Raw genomic sequence first — 18,337 nt, 5'->3', positions numbered from 1 at the left:
TGCCTTTTTCACCTACACCTCTGTCACCACATTCAGATTGTATCCCATCATCAGAGCCAAGAGCACTTTCTGTTAGTCATTATCCTGATAGGTGACAAACTTTTTCATTTCCTTCCATGCTGGGTTGGACCACAGGTCTCCTGTGTGAAAGACAAATATTTCTCTGAGACACATTCTCTTCCCAATAGTTTAATTTGCTGCTGTCCTGTATGAAACCCAGTCACCAGTTGACAATAATACAGTTTATTGTGAGTTAGTTTCAGGTTGTTTTTGTCCATTAAAGTCCTATCATGATGGAGTGATAGCACAGCGTGGAAGGTGTTTGTTTTGCATGCAGTCAAACTGGGTTCAATCCCTAGCAGCACATAGGATCCCAGGGCCTACCAGAGGTGATTTTTGAGCACAGAGCCAGGAATAATATCTAAACAACACTGAAGTGGACCCTACCACACAAGAAATTCATTGTATAGGAAATGCTGAATTTATTTCCATAAAGATTCCATCCATTAAAAATTATGTTGCGAGTGTTGAAACTCACTGTCCAGCTGCCAATGGCCCTCAAGTTGGACAGAAGAAATAGAAAAAGATGCTGATGTTAGAATTTTGAAAAGCCACATTATTGTTTCCTTTGAGGACAAAGAAACTGCCTTGTAATATGGATGGCAAGTGCCTGAGAACCAAACCATAGGGCAAAGAACCTTTGCTTCAGAGTCCCCAGAAGAAATTGAGCCTAGGATATGCGGTTAATTTTGGGCAACATCTGACTAGCCTCAGGACTTCATCCTGGCACAGTACTTAGGGATCGTTTTTGGTGGGGCAATGAAATGAAATGAAATGCTGAGAATTGAACCCAAAGTCTGTTGAGTCTGGGGCAAGTGGCTGCCGAATAGTACTGTCTCTGGGACCTTCCCTGGATATTGTCCTATTGATCAATGAGATTCTGTTCAAGTTCTAACATCCAGGTAATTGGTAATAGTGAATTATTGGGGGATGTTTTGTGACCAAAGCAGGCTATGTTCAGGGTTTTCTCCAAGCTCTCAGGTCAAGAGTTAGGAGTGGCAGGGTTAGGGATCCAGCTGAGATCAGGTGCAAGCCATGTGTCTTCAAGCCCAGATAATATATGTTTGTTTTAATCAGTAATGTAACAAATATTTTGCATTGCCTTCTAAATGTAATTTGTAAATATTTATTTATGTGTGGTTATGAAAGAGATCTGTAGTTAACTCTTTCCACTTTAAGTAAGTCACAGTATGGACTTTTCCTATACAATGAAGATAAAACACGAAGATACCTGGAAGATTCCTCATCAATTGTTGTAAGACAAAAGATGCCATAACCACGCAGAATCAGAGAACAGCCTAATGCAGAGACTCACCACTGTGGATAAACCAAACAGAGACCAACAGAGCTCAGAAAACCCTCACCATATCAAATATTTAGAAATAAAAACATTAGATGAAATAATCTATGTCTAGATAGGCTTGGCATCCAGCCAGATAGGAATTAAAATAGTCAAAGTGATTAAAAGTGGATATTACTATGATGAACCCATTAGCCTTTGCACTTATATTTGAAGTCCGCTTTCATTGTTTCTGTTATTTTTATTATTATTTACTTAGGACTGGATTATTCACAATACTTAGGGTTTCGTTCTGGAAAAGATATGTGGTTGTTTGCACTCTGGGGGCAGGGAAGCCAATGAAAGCAATACTGGAAGAATTCAAGCAACAACAGACAGAAAACACTCAGATATTAGAAAGAGCCTAATGTTACATATGGATGATAGACATTGAACAATGTGAAAGGGAGTGAACAGATGTTGCAGGCAATCCAACGAAGAACAAGTCCTATTTCTAAAGTCTGATCAAACAGTTACTATCCCTGAGTCAGATGTGGAACTGCGACTCTAAAAAAGTCTTCAATGCAGTATAACTGACCTTTTTTTCATTCCTTGCACAAAAAGAGTGTTCAGAGACTTCTTGATATCTTTGTTCCTGAGGCTGTAAATGAAGGGGTTCAGCATGGGGGTGATCACTGTGTACAACACGGAGGCAATGGTACTTGCATTTGACCTTTCACTAGCCCCTGAGCTCAGGTACACCCCCATGCCTGTAAAATAAAACAAGGCTACCACAGAGAGGTGAGAGGCACAGGTGGAAAAGGCTTTATACTTGCCTTGAGCTGATGAGATGCCACGGATGGAGGAGGCGATCTTATAGTAGGAGTAAATAATACCGAGTACAGGCCCCCCACCAAGTAGGAGGGCAGCACTATACTTGACCACGTTGTTCAGAAAAGTGTCTGAACACGCGTGTTTCACCACCATATTGAGTTCACAGAAAAAGTGTGGGATCTCCACCTCGGTGCAGAAGGACAGACGCAATGCCACTAGGACTTCAAGGGAAGAATTCAGGACACTCAGAATCCAGCACCCCAGAAGCAAAAGACCACAGAGCCGGGGATTCATGATGACCGTATAGTGCAGGGGGTGGCATTGCCCCCCTTTCCTAAATACGGGGGCTCAAACTGGATTGACTCCCATTTGCCTTGGAGTCCTGCCAGACTAAATAAAGGGAGATTAGAATTAAAAAGCCTGCAGGTAGTCATGGGTGGTTCGATTAGAACCGAGCGGCCCTACTTAAGGTTGCTGGGGTGATTTGAATAGAACCGAGAAGCCTGGCTAGTCAAGGGTGGTCTTGGGACCAAGAGGCCTGACTAAAGGGAATAAGGCTTTCTCTGCTTTGTCAGGGCAGTCTATCTGTGACCGAGTGGCCAGATGTTAGGGGCAGTTTGTTTTGGACCGAGGGGCCTGACTAAGGAGGCACCAAAACTGGGGCGGGTGTGAGTCTAGCAGATGTGCTTGATAGCTCCTCTGGCAGAGTGCTTGGCGACATCCTTGCACTCTTTGTACTCCCTTGGAAGAGTGAACTCCATTTAATAAGATCAGGAGGGGAGGAAAGGAAAAGGCCTTTGGTAATCATGCGCGACATTTTAGTGTGTGTCTAAGTTTTCTGTGCTTGTCTACTCTTTGCTGCATTCTGTGTTCTATATGTTTCTGAGTCCTTGGCCACAGTGGCTGTTGAAAGCGCTGTTGAGGCCAATGGGTGAGAAACAACAGCCTGCTTGAGCCGGAAGGTGGGACTTAGTGGAGAGAATGCATTCAGCTGCAACCTGCCTCCCCTTTTCCAGGTAAGTTGGGGAATCCTGGCCTCTGAAGCAGGCAGCCTAGGAGAGCCAGGACCAGCACTTCAGAATTGGGACCTTGACCTGTGAGAGAGAGAATGAGTGTCCAGAAAAGTATGAGACCTCGCTCCTCCACTCCCTAAGCAAGTTCCTGTGTTTTCAAGGGAACACAGGCAGGAGAACTAGACCACAAATGAGAGAAAGTGGGGGTGGTAACCCAGCCTCTGTGGGGCTCTGGGTGGTAACAAAAAAAAAAAAAAAAAGTAATTATTAAGAGAGTGGGAATTGGGAAACCTTTTAAGTTCAGGCCTGTAATAGTTAAAATTGTCCAAAGAAAAAGAAGCTGGAACTTTGAACAAGAACAATGATTTAAACTGATTTATTGTCCATATGTCAAAGAGGAAACTAATAACTAAGAAAATAAAAAGTTTGGTCATTTTAAATTCAAAGCAATTGAGCTACAAAAAAAAAAAAGCAGTTTTAAATTTTCTGACTTTAAAGGTATCTAAAAATTAAAAAATTGTGTGGAAAATGTTGTGGTTAAGTTTTTTTAGATAATGTTAATTTCGTGAATGATTAATATTTAGATAACTAAATTTCATGACAATGTTGTGAGAAGGTACTAAGGCCATAAGGTCTAGAATTTGGGGGAAATGACTTACATGTCTTTATTAAGTATAACAAAGGACAATTTTAACAATTAACAATAATAAGTATAATAAAGAACTATTTTGGAAAATGTTTTAAGTTTTTGAGAAAGAAGCATAATAATTAATAGTGTGTATGATAAGGACATACTTTCAAAATTTTAAAATAATTTTAAAAATAAGAATTTTGTCTGTTAATCTGACATGTAGAATTTTAACATGAAACACTTAAATAAGAGACTGTAGCTTCTGAATTTATTTGATTTTTGTTCAATGATTTAAGTTTTATTCTTCAAATATGACTTAAATAAATTGAAAGGGAATACTTTGGTGGGAGAGATAGCACAGCAGTAGGCTTTTGCCTTGCATGCAGCTGACCCAGGATGGACGGTGGTTTGAATCCTGGCATCCCATATGGTCCGCCAACCCTGTCAAGAGCAATTTCTGAGCACAGTGCCAAGAGTAACTCCTGAGTGCCACTGGGTGTGACCCAACCCCCTCAAAAGAAGGAAATACCAACTAGTTTTGGGTAATTTAAATTGGCCTGAACTCACTTTAAAAAGAAACAATTGGAATTCTTGGTAATTTTCAAATTATTAACTCAAGCAGGGACATTTGTCTGTTTCTCAATTAGTTTTGGTTACCTTTAATAATTAGAAACTGGATTGTTATTAAAATGTCTCTAAATTAGAAATTAGCTAATGTTTTGTATAAATAATTCTATGAAACTCATGTTATAATGTTGTTATGCTTATTGGGTAGAAATGGGGTAGTGATAAGGTGTTATAAGCTCCTAAAGATAAAGGTTTTAAAAAGAATAATCAAGAGTTTAAGAAAATTCATTGAAGATCTGTTTAAAGATTTTTGAAAAATTAGTGATAATCAGCTTTTGACTGAACAGGAAGAAGCCACAGTTGACTGCAGTATAAGAAGTCTGCCAAAATTAGTGGCTATTCTTCCTGGTATTCAAAATTAATTTCTGTCTAAGTTACATATATAATAAATTTACTTATTAGTGGAACTGCTGGTGTCCAGCATGCCTTCTGCCTGTAAGCCCATAAACTGAGGCCAGGAGTATGATCAGACATGTTTAAATGCTTTTGTATTTGCTGTCATCATGCTTACCAGCTTTATTATTGCTTTCTGCCAGGAATATTAATAGGTGTATCACAAAGAGCATTATAAATATGGTCATGGTTCAAAAAATTGGTTCTATAAAAATATGGGAAATTTTATTGTGAGAAGCCACCCCCTAGATATTAATCAAATAGTTTCAAGATTTTCTATGTGTTCTGTAAATTTGAGAAAACATTCACGTTTTCTTTCATCTTAGCACCTTCAGTATTTTTGATGTTTTATGGCACTATGTTGGTTTGTATAAACACAGGCAGGTAATATTCCTCTCTGAAGTGGGTACTATTCCTAATGCAGATAGGAAATCCAGGACCCCAGAATCCTCTTTAAAGAGACAGAATTGAAAGGAAGTAAACTTGAGTGACAGGAGCAGGTCCAGTAATAACTGGTATGTTACAAGTACTCTTATTACCTCAGAGAGACTATAAATGCAGACTGGCCTAGGAAATCAAAGATCAGCTAGATCTTTACTGGCTGGTCAAGGCCAGGTCCTGCTCTCAGTAAAGTTCTAGAGGACAGAACCTCTCCCAACCCTGGAAGGAGTTGGGACAGGGTCCCTCCAAAACCCTGGCGGTCATAATCTCTCCCAAACCTGGAGGGGGATAGAACAGGCTCAGGGATGCTCTAAAAATAAGAGGACCAAGACCATTCCCTGGCTTACTGTGTTGATCAAACCACTACCTCCTAGACCTCATCTTTACATCAGCCAAAACTGCAGACAACCCTGATGTGGCATGTCTTAAAGCCTTTACTGGTGAATGGCCTGCTCTGTCTTTAACCAATCCCCAGAAACTCTCTTTAAGTAATGGTGTGACCCAAATGGAGATTTCTTCAGGATTTCTGTGTTTATGCAAAGGAACGAGCCAAAAATTAGATTATTCAGCTATGAGTCCAGCACAGTGGTGCTAGAGGTAAGGTGTCTGCCTTGCCAGCGCTAGCCTAGGACAGACCGCGGTTCGCGCGGTTCGATCTCATATGGTCCCCCAAGCCAGGAGCGACTTCTGAGCGCATAGCCAGGAGTAACCCCTGAGCGTCACCAGGTGTGGCCCCAAAACAAAACAACAACAACAACAACAACAACAGATTATTTAGCTATCTGGAAAGTTTGAGGTGAAGGTGGACATAAAAACTATTCTTTTTTCCACTGTAACTGAATTACATGCATTCTAGTGGGCTTAACTTAAAGTCCACTCTTCTGGGGGGTAATCTATATGAAAGTGTGCTTACTGGTTGAAATAAACCAGGTTATAAAGAACTGAAAGCTATAAATACAATCACCCAGTCTGACTAAAGAAAACTAAATATGAATAAAGAAGTAAAAGGAGGAGTAACTCAGAGCTATGTTTATTGCCGTCTTCTCTAGGCAACCTCTATAATATTAGGGAGCATATCCTGAGGAAGGTTGGTAGCGTGACAGCACAGATGCCAAAAATTATTGGGAAAATGATCCCAGAGGTTGGGGCAAGTAGCAAGAATTAACCAGACACTGTAATTTTTTTTTTGGGGGGGGCCACACCCGGCGGTGCTCAGGGGTTACTCCTGGCTGTCTGCTCAGAAATAGCTCCTGACTCTTTTTCACTGCTGGTGGGAATGCCGTCTAGTCCAACCTTTATGGAAAGTGATATGGAGATTCCTTCACAAACTGGAAATTGAGCTTCCATACGATCCAGCTATACCACTCCTAGGAATATACCCGAGGAACACAAAACTACAGTACAAAAATCTCTTCCTTACACCTACATTCATTGTAGCGCTATTTACAATAGCCAGACTCTGGAAACAACCAAGATACCCTTCAACAGATGAGTGGCTAAAGAAATTGTAGTACATATACACAATGGAATACTATGCAGCCGTCAGGAGAGATGAAGTCATGAAATTTTCCTATACATGAATGTACATGGAATCTATTATGCTGAATGAAGTAAGTCAGAGGGAGAGAGAAAGATGCAGAATGGTTTCACTCATCTATGGGTTTTAAGAAAAATGAAAGACATTTTTAACAGTATCTCAGAGACAAGAGAGATGAGGGCTGGTAGGTGCAGCTCATGACATGAAGCTCACCACATAGAGTGATGAGTGCAGTTAGAAAAATAACTACACTGAAAACTATCATAACAATATGAATGAATGAGGGAAGTAGAAAGCCTGTCTCGAGTACAGGTGTGGGCAGGGTGAGGAGGAGGGAGATCTGGGAAATTGGTGGTGGGAATGTTGCACTGGTGAAGGGGGGTGTTCTTTACATGACTGTAATCATACAACTATAATCATATTTGTAATCATGGTGTTTAAATAAAGATAATTAAAAAAAAGAAAAAAAGAAATAGCTCCTGGCAGGCACGGGGGACCATATGGGACACCGGGATTCGAATCAACCACCTTTGGTCCTGGATCAGCTGCTTGTAAGGCAAACACCACTGTGCTATCTCTCTGGCCCCATTCTCCTAAAATTATTAAGGGTAAAATAATTAAACTCCAGTGTAGGAGGCAGTTCTCTTGAATCCAAAGCAGGAAAAAGCCCTGGATTAACAGCTACTTAAGTTATAGGAACTTTTCCCCAAAGGAATCTCCCCTCTTTGCAGTGCAGAATTATAAAGAGCCTCTTGAACATTCAGCTGATTCAACTTCCAGAACCAGGGCAGAACAAAGATCATCCCGGTGGCTGTGGGATGGCTGGAAAGAATGAACATCTGATTTATTTGTGGATTGTACTTGGGCTATTATCCAGACTGTGCTCCACAAGATTTTTCACTACTGAGGTGTATTTCCTTATATTAAACAACCATAAATATTGAATATAGTCTGCCTTTGCTTAAAGATGACATTTCTTTGGCTTCTGTACTGTGCTTGCTTAAGAAAGTTAAGTGCTACGTGCTGTAATTTTAAGATGGAAGAAAACTAAGCTTAGCTAAATAGCAGTGAACAGATAGCCAAATGACAAACACATCCTGGATCTGGAAATGCCTGGTCACCTCTCACTGAGCTAACAGCCCGCCATAACTGTTTGAGTAACCTAGACCCTTGTACAAGAGAAGATTATTCCTCCCTGTAGCAAAGACAAAGGGGGGAATGTAAGAACCAAGATTCCCCCCTTAAATATAATTAACTCTAGACTAAGACAGGCCCAATCCCTAGTAAAGTGTAATTTTCTACTCCTAGCTGAAGGCAGAGAAAGAGTTAACTCAGAAATAAAACCAAAGTTGTTGCCCTCCAGAAATAAAGAACTAGGGGTTGTTGGGCCCAGAGAGATAGCACAGCGGTGTTTGCCTTGCAAGCAGTCTATCCAGGACCTAAGGTGGTTGGTTCGAATCCCGGTGTCCCATATGGTCCCCTGTGCCTGCCAGGAGTTATTTCTGAGCAGACAGCCGGGAGTAACCCCTGAGCGCTGCTGGGTGTGGCCCAAAAACCAAAAACCAAAAACAAAACAAACAAAAAACAACAAAAAACTAGGGGTTGAATGAGCTTGAAATGTTCTATTTTAACTGAAAAGGCTCCCTTAAAAACAAAAGTTTGAATCGAAGTAACCCTTGACAGCCAGGATCTGAATCAGAGTATCCCTAGACAACCAGGGTTCAAATCAGAGTATCTCTAGACAACCAAAGTTGATCCAGAAAAATCAGTGATTCATTAAGACATCAATGCAGTGGAATGATTATACTGTTACCGCTTGTGATTTCTATAAAAACTGCTTGAAAATTTGACTTGGAGTCCTTGCCAAGATGCCCTAGTTAAATGAGGCTCAGATCTCAGTTAACTTATTAAACTCCCTTTTGACTTTTGCATTTTGGAGGTGGTCCCTTAACTCTCAGCAACAGGTGTCGACTCAAACCCTAACATTGTAAATTTTTATTTATAAATGATTATGAAAGGGACCTGTAGTTAACCCACTCCACTTTAAGTAAGTTACAGTAAGGGCTTTTCCTATACAATGAAGATAAAACACGAGGATACCTGGAAGATTCCTTATCAATTGTTGTAAGACAAAAGATGCCATAACCACACAGAATCAGAGAACAGCCTAATGCAGAGACTCACCTCTGTGGATAAACCAAATAGAGACCAACAGAGCTCAGAAAACCCAAACAATATCAAATATTTAGAAATAAAAGCATTAGATGAAACTCCTATCCAGCCAGATAGGAGTTAAAATAGTCAAAGTGATTAAAAGTGGATATTGCTATGATTAACCCATTAGCCTTTGAACTTAAATTTGAAGTTCACTTTCATTGTTTCTGTTATTATTATTATTATTATTATTATTATTATTATTATTATTATTTGCTTAGGACTGGATTATTCATAATCCTCAGGGTTTCATTCTGGAAAGATATGTGGTTGTTTGCACTTTGGGGCAGGAAAGCCAATGAAAGCAGTACTGGAAAGAATTCTAGCAACAACAAACAGAAAACACTCAGATACTAGAAAGAACCTAATGTTACATATAAATGATAGACATTGAAAAATGTGAAAGGGAGTGAACAGATGTTGCAGGCAATCACCGAAGAACAAAGTCCTATTTCTAAAATCTGATCAAACTGTCACCATCTCTGAGTCAGGAATAGACCTAGGATTCTAGAAAAGTCTTCAGTGCACTATAACCGACCCTTTTGTCATTCCTTGCACAAAAAGATTATTCAGTGCTTTCTTGATGTCTTTGTTCTTGAGACTTATAGATGAAGGGATTCAGCATGGGGGTAATCACTGTGTACAACATGGAGGCAATGATTCTTTCATTTGACCTTTAACTAGCCCCTGAGCTCAGGTATAACCCCTATGCCTGTAAAAAAAAAAAGCTACAGAGAGGTAAGAGGCACAGATAAAAAAAAAGGCTTTATACTTGCCCTGTGCTGATGAAGTACCACTGATGGAGGAGACAATCTTATAGAGGGAGTAAATAATGCGGAGTCAAGGACCTCCATTAAGTAGGAGGGCAGCAGTATACTTGACCACGTTGTTCAGAAAAGTGTCTGAACAGGCAAGTTTCACCACCATATTGACAACACAGAAAAGTGGAGGATCTCCACTGTCAGATGTCAGCGCTTGTTTATTCGGCACCCCAGAGTTCAGCTCCTTCTCTTGCTAGCCTTTTGGTCTCATTGTTCCTTCAGCAAGTGAAGAGACCACCAAGACAAAAAAAAAAAAACACACACACACACACAAAAAAAAAAAACCTAGTTCCCGGGACCAGAGAGATATCATGGAGGTGTAGAGCGTTTGCCTTGCATGCAGAAGGACGGTGGTTTGAATCCCAGTATCCCATATGGTCCCCCGAGCCTGCCAGGAGCGATTTCTGAGCACAGAGCCAGGAGTAACCCCTGAGTGCTGCCAGGTGTGACCCAAAAACAAAACAAAACAAAACAAAAACAAAACAAAAAATCAACAACAAAACCCCCCCCCCCATCAAAAAACAAAAAACAAAAAGCCAACCTAGGTCCCATTCTCTTGCAGGAGGTTCTGGTGGCTCACAAAAGGCAGCAGAGAAGAGCTTTTCCTTGAGCTTTTCCTTGACATTTTACAATGTCACTTTTCCTTTTGCCCTGTCACCCCAATTTGGGGTCAAAGGCAAGCTAGAGGTTAGGAGAGCAGCTGGCAAGAACACACGCCCACGCAGCTGGGGATAATGCCGTCAGAGCAACAAATATGTTTATTTGGGGTCTTACATGACAATTTATAGGATTCCATTGATAGGCAGTATGCAAAGTCGCTTCTTTGCACACCAGATGTTTACATTAGATATGTATCAAAAACACATGGAAGGGGCTGGCAACATATGGAGGCAGGGCGTTTACATTGCATGCAGAAGGACCGTGGTTTGAATCCCGGCATCCCATATGGTCCCCCGAGCCTGCCAAGAGCGATTTTTGAGCGTAGAGCCAGGAGGAACTCCTGAGCACTGCTGGGTGTGACCCCCCCAAAAAAAAAAACATATGGAAGAGGAGATTGAACTAAAGGCAGGTGAGGTCAATCAGCTCTGCTGATTGCCTCAATGGCAGCAAGTGATAACAGGGAGCAGGGTGGGGGTCAACTACTGGGAGGCCCATCTTTGGAAATGTCAGGCTGTTTTTAGAGCCGGAATATGGCTTTTCTTTATAAAGGTTAACCCACACTCCACCTTGGTGCACAAGAACAGAGGCAACACCACTAGGATTTCAAGGGAAACTTTATCTATTTATTTATTTATTTATTTTTCCCAGCACTATATATGAGCATTTTATTTACATGAATGTCTTCAGCCTGGAGATGGGGATGACAATGCTGAAGCTGCAGAGGTTAGTCTGAAGGTGGCACAGACGGGCATGCCAGGCAGTAGAGGGTCCTAAGTGGGCCAGGCTGGATTAGGTTCAAGGCACGAGGACAGAAATCAGCCCGCGCGGATGGCAGTAAGGGTCAACTGGGGTGGTGGTGGTCAGGCAGCTCTGCTTATAGGAGGGAAGGGCCTCAGAATTTACTCAGAATTCAGCACCTGAAAAGAAGCAGCCAACAGAGCCCAGGGGATCATGCTGACCATGTAGACCAGGGGTCATCTGTCATGACAGCCAGAAGGAAGTCTTTCAGGCTGAGGAAGAGGACAAACAAGAATATCTGGGACATGCAGCTATTGTAGCTTATCCTTTTTTGTGTGTGTCTGGGTGTTCACCAGCATCTTGGAGATGATGGTAGAGACATAGAAGATATCGTTCAAGGAGAGGTTGATGAGGAAGAAGTACATAGGGGTGTGGTGGTGGGGGTCAGAGACAGTGGCAAGGATAATAAGTAGGTTCCCCAGAATCATGGTCAGTTACATAGTCATGAACATCACATGGAGGAGCAGCTGGTAGCTCTGAGTCCTTGGAGAATCCTAGGAGAATAAACTTCTGTATCATTCTCTACTGGGTATGATTCCAGGAAAAAAGGGAGACAACATGACTAAATTTCACATTGCTGTTTACCCCATGTACCTGAAAGCCTGCATGGTAAATTTCATATGATCTCATCTCTTCTTCTTTTTTTTTTTTTTTTGGTTTTTGGGCCACACCCGGCGGTGCTCAGGGGTCACTCCTGGCTGTCTGCTCAGAAATAGCTCCTGGCAGGCACGGGGGACCATATGGGACACCGGGATTCGAACCAACCACCTTAGGTCCTGGATCGGCTGTTTACAAGGCAAACGCCGCTGTGCTATCTCTCCGGGCCCCGACCTCATCTCTTCTGACAGCTGCGTAGTATTTTATTGTGTATATATTTAAACACATCTGTTATTAGGCATCTGGGTTGTTTTCAGATTCTGGCTATTGTAAGTAGCACTGCAATGAACATAGATGTGCAGATGGCATTTTTGTGTTGTGTTTATGTGTTCCTAGGGCTACATGATAAATTTTGAAGTCAAGAAATACTTGATTTGGAAGACTTTTAAATATGATAGGGTCATGTTTCTGGTTAAAATACTCCTTGCGTCTCAGCGGTGATTATTATTATGTCCCAAACTAATTGTTCTCAATATAGCATTTATGAATAAATTTTCTGATAGCTGTTTGAAACCAAAATGAATAATCTAAACCATTTTTTGAGATACACCTAGAAAATGAATGGGAGAAACCAAATTACAAATGTCCCTGCCAGTCAGTGAAGGAGAAAAAAATATGTAAGCAAATTGTAATTTTATGGAAAGGCCCAATTGGGAACTGGTGAAATTAAGAAAAAGAAAGTAGAAAACAAGAAGACAGTGCTCAGGATATTGTATTTTTTCATGGACATTAGGTGACTCCCAACAACATGGGGCCATCTGACAGAGGGAAGGGACCTACTTTGAGGGCGAGTGACCACTCTCCTCCTGCTGACTGCCCAGGTGAGTTGCTTTGTCCATTGCAGTGTTTCTTTTTTTTTGTTTTTTGTTTTTTTTTTTGGGCCACACCCGGTGACTCACAGGGGTTACTCCTGGCTATGCACTCAGAAGTTCCTCCTGGCTTGGGGGACCATATGGGACACTGGGGGATCGAACCTCGGTCCGTCCAAGGCTAGCACAGGAAAAGCAGGCACCTTACCTCTAGTGCCACCGCCCGGCCCCCACTACAGTGTTTCTATCTTCTCACTGAACTAGTTGTCTGGGTGTCCCATTTGCTTAATCACATTCGTCTTAATATTTTGAAAAAAATTTAGTTCTAGTCCCTATGTGGTGCAATTCTTCTCAGAACACGAAAATGAAAATAAAGCTCTGAGGAGGGATCTCAGTCCTCAAGTCTTTCTCATTCTCTCTTTGTTTCTCTATTTCTGTTCTCTCTCTCTCTCTCTCTCTCTCTCTCTCTCTCTCTCTCTCTCTCTCTGTTGTATACAAATATAGAGCAGATGAATGTCCTGAGCTCAGATTCTCACCTTCCCTCTCACAAAATGTCAACTGGATCACTGGTGTCACCTGGATGGGCTTCCTGAGAGAACTATCTAAATGTGAACATGAGATTGTTCTTTGTATGGTAGATGATTGTGAGAAAGCTCATTCCATCTCCACAGACCTGTCAGCAGGAGGGAGAGAAACTCACTTGATCCAGTCAGAATTAGAACACACTTCCAAACCACAAGGATCCTTTGATTCCAACTCACACTGACTCATAAGAAGACATCAGAGGAGACATCTTTAAGGTTCTGTCTGTTCACTCATTATCCATGTCTCCCTCTTGGTACTTGAAACTCTTGAACCTCTGAGCATGGGATTTCCTTGTCAAAAATTCTCCTGGCCTGAAAAAGGATTCTTCCTAATGTGTGCTTGTCCCAAGAGGGTAAAGGAGCCATCAGAGAGTTCAGGTTTTCTTCCTTTTGCTCCACAAATTACCTCCTTGCATCATCTCTAGATGTCCTGGTGCCTTGTCCTTGTGAGTTTTCTTCTGAAACCAACTGAGGAATGTGTTTGGGTTAAGTCCTTTGCTACTTCAGAACCTTAATTCTGTGGTGGGGACGTGGCCCTATTTTTTCTATGAAAATCTCTAATTTCCTCTCCTCAAAGGGGGACAGTAGAATCTTTACATAATAAGACTGAGGTATAATAAACATTTCGTGACAACTTTTGTTAAACGTAACATGACATTTATCTTGTTTTTGTTTTGGTTTTTGGTTTTTGGGCCACACCCGGCGGTGCTCAGGGGTTACTCCTGGCTGTCTGCTCAGAAATAGCTCCTGGCAGGCACGGGGGACCATATGGGACACCGGGATTCGAACCGACCACCTTTGGTCCTGGATCGGCTGCTTGCAAGGCAAACACGGCTGTGCTATCTCTCCGGGCCCCATGACATTTTATTTTAAGTTGATCACAAATTGAAATCCCTTCTAACATTCCTCTTGTTATATCCCTGTCAGGCTTCCTTTAATAATTTTCTTACTCTAATATTTCTTTGCTTTAATAAATTGTTACTTTTGCTTGTATTCTCCCATTGGTTTTGTATTTTATAAATTGCTTTATTTAATAAAAGGTTGTTCATAATATAGTTGGGCTGCTTGGGGATTTTGTTTCAGCTTTGTTAGATTAAACTACAAGAAGAGATTAATATTTTGTCTTAGTAGATCTTGATTGTTCATTGAAAGTTCTTTTCCTGCTATCCTATGGTCAACCCTCAGATGTACCAAGTGATGCCTTTTTTTTAATATAATATCTTTATTTAAACACCTTGATTACAAACATGATTGTGATTAGGTTTCAGTCATGTAAAGAACACCCCCTTTCACCAGTGCAACATTCCACCACCAATGTCCCAAATCTCCCTTTACCCCACCCCACATCCACCTGTACTCTAGACAGGATTTCCAGTTTCCTCATTCATTCACATGGTTATGATAGTTCTCAGTGTTATTATTTCTCTAATTGCACTCACCTCTCTTTGTGGTGAGCTTCATGAAGAGAGCTGGAAGTTCTAGCCCTCCTCTCTTTGTCTCCGAGGATTATTGCAAGAATGTCTTTCATTTTTCTTAAAACCCATAGATGAGTGAGACTATTCTGCATCTTTCTCTCTCTCTCTCTGACTTATTTCACTCAGCATGATAGATTCCATGTACATCCATGTATAGGAAAATTTCATGACTTCATCTCTCCTAAGTGATGCCTTTTTACCAGCAACTCAAGCAATCACATTCAGCTAATGTAGCTTCATATACACAGTTCCAAGAGCCCTATCTTTCCTCATAGGTGACAAACTGGTTTTTTTCCTTTCAATGCTGAGGTTTGACCACAAGTTTCTTTCATGAAAGACAAGAGCTTCTCTCTGAGTCACATTCTTTTTTTTTTTTTTTTTTTTGGTTTTTGGTTTTTGGTTTTTGGGCCACACCCGGCATTGCTCAGGGGTCACTCCTGGCTGTCTGCTCAGAAATAGCTCCTGGCAGGCACGGGGGACCATATGGGACACCGGGATTCGAACCAACCACCTTTGGTCCTGGATCGGCTGCTTGCAAGGCAAACGCCACTGTGCTATCTCTCCGGGCCCTGAGTCACATTCTTTTCCCAACATTTTAGTTTTGTGGCCAGAGTGATAGCACAGTGGTAGGGCATTTGCCATGCACGCAGCCTACCCAGACAGACCTGGGCATCTCATTTTGTCCCCCAGCCTGCCAGGAGCGATTTATCCCAGGTTGGCCACATGCAATGCAAACGCCCCCCTGCTGGGCTATCTCTCCATCCCCCAGGACCGATTTCTGAGCAAAGAGTCAGGAATAACCCTTGAATGCTGTCAGGTGTAGCCCCCAAACAAACAAGCAAACAAAACCCAAAAATACCCCCCAACAATTTAGTTTGCTGCTGTCCTTGATGGAACCCTATCAACTTTTGACAACAATAAAGTTCTTTGTGAGTCAGACTGAGGTTGTTTTTGCCCATTAAGGAGTGTGTTTGCCTTGCCGGATTCGATCACTGGCATCCCATTGAGTGTTCCAAGCCTTCCATGAGTGATTTCTGAGCAGAGAGCATTGAGTAATTCCTAAATGCCTTTCAGTGCTCTTATCCCCACTCCCCCAAGATCTAGTTATAGGAAATGATGAATTAATTTCCATAAATGTTGCATCCACTCAAAATTATTTTTATGAGTGTTGAAACTCACTGTCTGGCTGCCAATGGCCCTCAAGTGGGACAGAGGAAAAATATAAGAAGATGGTGATGTGAGAATTTTGAAAAATCTGCATCTTTGTTTCATTTGAGGATGGAGAAACAGCCTTGTAGCGTGGATGGCAGGTGTCTGGAAACCATATTGGACTGGCAAAGAACCTTATTTCCCGAGTTCCCAGAAGAAACCAAGCCTAGGATATTTGGTTAATTTTGGGCAACATCTGATTATGTTCAGGGCTTTAGAAGAAATGATTTATTTCTAGATATGCTTAGCTTCCTGCCAGAAGTTAAAATAGTCCAAGTGATTAAAAGGGAATATTACTATGATTAACCCTTATTAGACTATGCACTTATATATGAAGTCAGCTTTCATTATTTTTCTGTTATTTTTATTATTATTCATTTAGGACCATTCACAATGATCAGGGTTTCATTCAAGGAAGATATGTACCCATATGCACATTTGGGCAGGAAAGCTGGTGAAAGCTGTACTGGGAAGAGTTCAAAAAACAACTGAAAACACTCAGATATTAGAAAGAGCCTATGAATGATAGACAGTGAACAGTGTGAAAGTAAGTCAACAGATGTTCTAGGCCAGTGATCAGCAACCTGTGGCTCGCGAGCCACATGTGGCTCTTTACACTTTTAATTTGGCTCTTTTGTGTGCCGGGCAGCCGCTCCAGGAGTCAGGACTCTGCTCCTAGCCTCTGTCAGTGTGCGCCCTGTGTGGCTCTCAAAATAAATTTCAATCGTGGTTTTGGCGAGATTTGGCTCAGTTGAAAAAAAAAAAAAAAAGGTTGCCGACCACTGTTCTAGGCAATCCATTGAAGAACAAGTCCTATTTCTTTTTTTTTTAATTAAATTTTTTTTTAGGCCACACCCGGCGGTGTTCAGGGGTTATTCCTGGCTGTCTGCTCAGAAATAGCTCTTGGCAGGCACGGGGGACCATATGGGACACCGGGATTCGAACCAACCACCTTTGGTCCTGGATTGGCTGCTTGCAAGGCGAACACCGCTGTGCTATCTCTCCGGGCCCACAAGTCCACAAGTCCTATTTCTAAAGTCTGATGAAACAGTCAACATCTCTGAGTCAGGGGTGGACATGTGATCCTAGGAAAGTTCAGTGCAATCTAACTGAACGCTTTGTCGTTCCCTGCACAAAAAGAGTGTTCAGCGCCTTTTTGATGTCTTTGTTCCTGAGGCTGTAGATGAAGGGATTCAGCATAGGGGTGATCACTGTGTACAATACGGAGGCAACAGTACTTGTGTATGCACTTTCACTAACCTCTGAACTCAGGTACACCCCCATACTAGTGAAATAAAATAAGGCAACCACAGAGAGGTGAGAGGCGCAGGTGGAAAAGGCTTTATACTTGCCTTGAGCTGATGAGATGCCACGGATGGAGGAGGCGATCTTACAGTAGGAGTAAATAATGCAGAGTAGAGGACCCCCACCAAGTAGGAGGGCAAAACCATACATGACTACATTGTTCAGAAAAGTATCTGAGCAAGCAAGTTTCACCACCATATTAAGTTCACAGAAAAAGTGGGGGATCTCCACCTCGGTGCAGAAGGACAGACGCAACACCACTAGGACTTCAAGGGAAGCATTCAGGACACTCAGCAGCCAGCACCCAAGAATCATCAGGCCACAGAGCCGGGGGTTCATGATGACCGTGTAGTGTAGGGGGTGGCAGATGGCCACAAAGCGGTCATAAGCCATGACGGTCAGGAGAAAGTCATCTAGGCTGGCAAAAAGGACGAAAAAGAATATCTGGGACATGCATCCTTTGTAGCTTATCCCTTTCCTTTGTATCTGGGTGTTCACCAGCATCTTGGGGACGGTGGTGGAGACATAGCAGATATCATTCAAGGACAGGTTGGCAAGAAAGAAGTACATGGGGGTGTGGAGGTGGGGGTCAGAGCTGGTGGCCATGATGATGAGCAAGTTCCCCAGGATTGTGATCAGGTACATTGTCAGGAACATCACATAGAGGACCAGCTGTAGCTCTGGGTTCTTAGAGAATCCCAGCAGAATAAACTGGGAAATTTCTGTATCATTCTCTACTGCCATATGCTGGGTGTGATTCTAGGAAAAAGAGAGAGAAAGTAACTACATTTCATGTTGCTACTTTCCCCAAGACCTGAAAGACTACATGGCAAATTGTGAGGTAAAAAATATCATTTGATTTATAAGACTTTTAAATATGATTTGATAGGATAATATTTCTGGTTAACATCCTTGAGCCTGCCACTCTTGTGTCTTAGTGGTGATATTTATGTTCCAAACTATTTGTTCTTGTTATAGCACTTATGAATA

General features: G+C 41.8%; 2 protein-coding genes across 2 annotated transcripts; both read right to left on the bottom strand.

Moving 5' to 3' along the window:
• Positions 1 to 1,918: 1,918 nt before the first annotated feature.
• LOC126030144 (olfactory receptor 7A10-like) lies at positions 1,919 to 11,736 on the bottom strand. The gene is made up of 3 exons (XM_049788328.1): positions 11,602 to 11,736; positions 11,184 to 11,239; positions 1,919 to 2,507 (listed from the first exon to the last, which is right to left on the bottom strand). The coding sequence occupies exons 1-3, from the start codon at positions 11,734 to 11,736 to the stop codon at positions 1,919 to 1,921; spliced, it is 780 nt and encodes a 259-aa protein (XP_049644285.1).
• A 5,401-nt stretch (positions 11,737 to 17,137) lies between these two features.
• On the bottom strand, positions 17,138 to 18,091 carry LOC126030143 (olfactory receptor-like protein OLF4). Its single transcript, XM_049788327.1, has one exon. The coding sequence runs from the start codon at positions 18,089 to 18,091 to the stop codon at positions 17,138 to 17,140; it is 954 nt and encodes a 317-aa protein (XP_049644284.1).
• Positions 18,092 to 18,337: the final 246 nt, after the last annotated feature.

Source organism: Suncus etruscus, chromosome 15 (assembly GCF_024139225.1).
Source record: "Suncus etruscus isolate mSunEtr1 chromosome 15, mSunEtr1.pri.cur, whole genome shotgun sequence".
In the NCBI taxonomy this organism is placed as follows: domain Eukaryota; kingdom Metazoa; phylum Chordata; class Mammalia; order Eulipotyphla; family Soricidae; genus Suncus; species Suncus etruscus.
This window is presented reverse-complemented; position numbering and strand designations above follow the sequence as displayed.

Coding starts and splice junctions, on each gene's coding strand:
- LOC126030144 (XM_049788328.1), bottom strand. CDS start 11,736: ATGATTCTGGGGAACCTACTTATTATCCTTGCCACTGTCTCTGACCCC. Junction 11,240..11,601: donor CCATCATCTCCAAGATGCTG/GTGAACACCCAG, acceptor TGCCACCTTCAG/ACTAACCTCTGCAGCTTCAG. Junction 2,508..11,183: donor TCCAGGCTGAAGACATTCAT/GTAAATAAAATG, acceptor CCCCGTATTTAG/GAAAGGGGGGCAATGCCACC.
- LOC126030143 (XM_049788327.1), bottom strand. CDS start 18,091: ATGGCAGTAGAGAATGATACAGAAATTTCCCAGTTTATTCTGCTGGGA.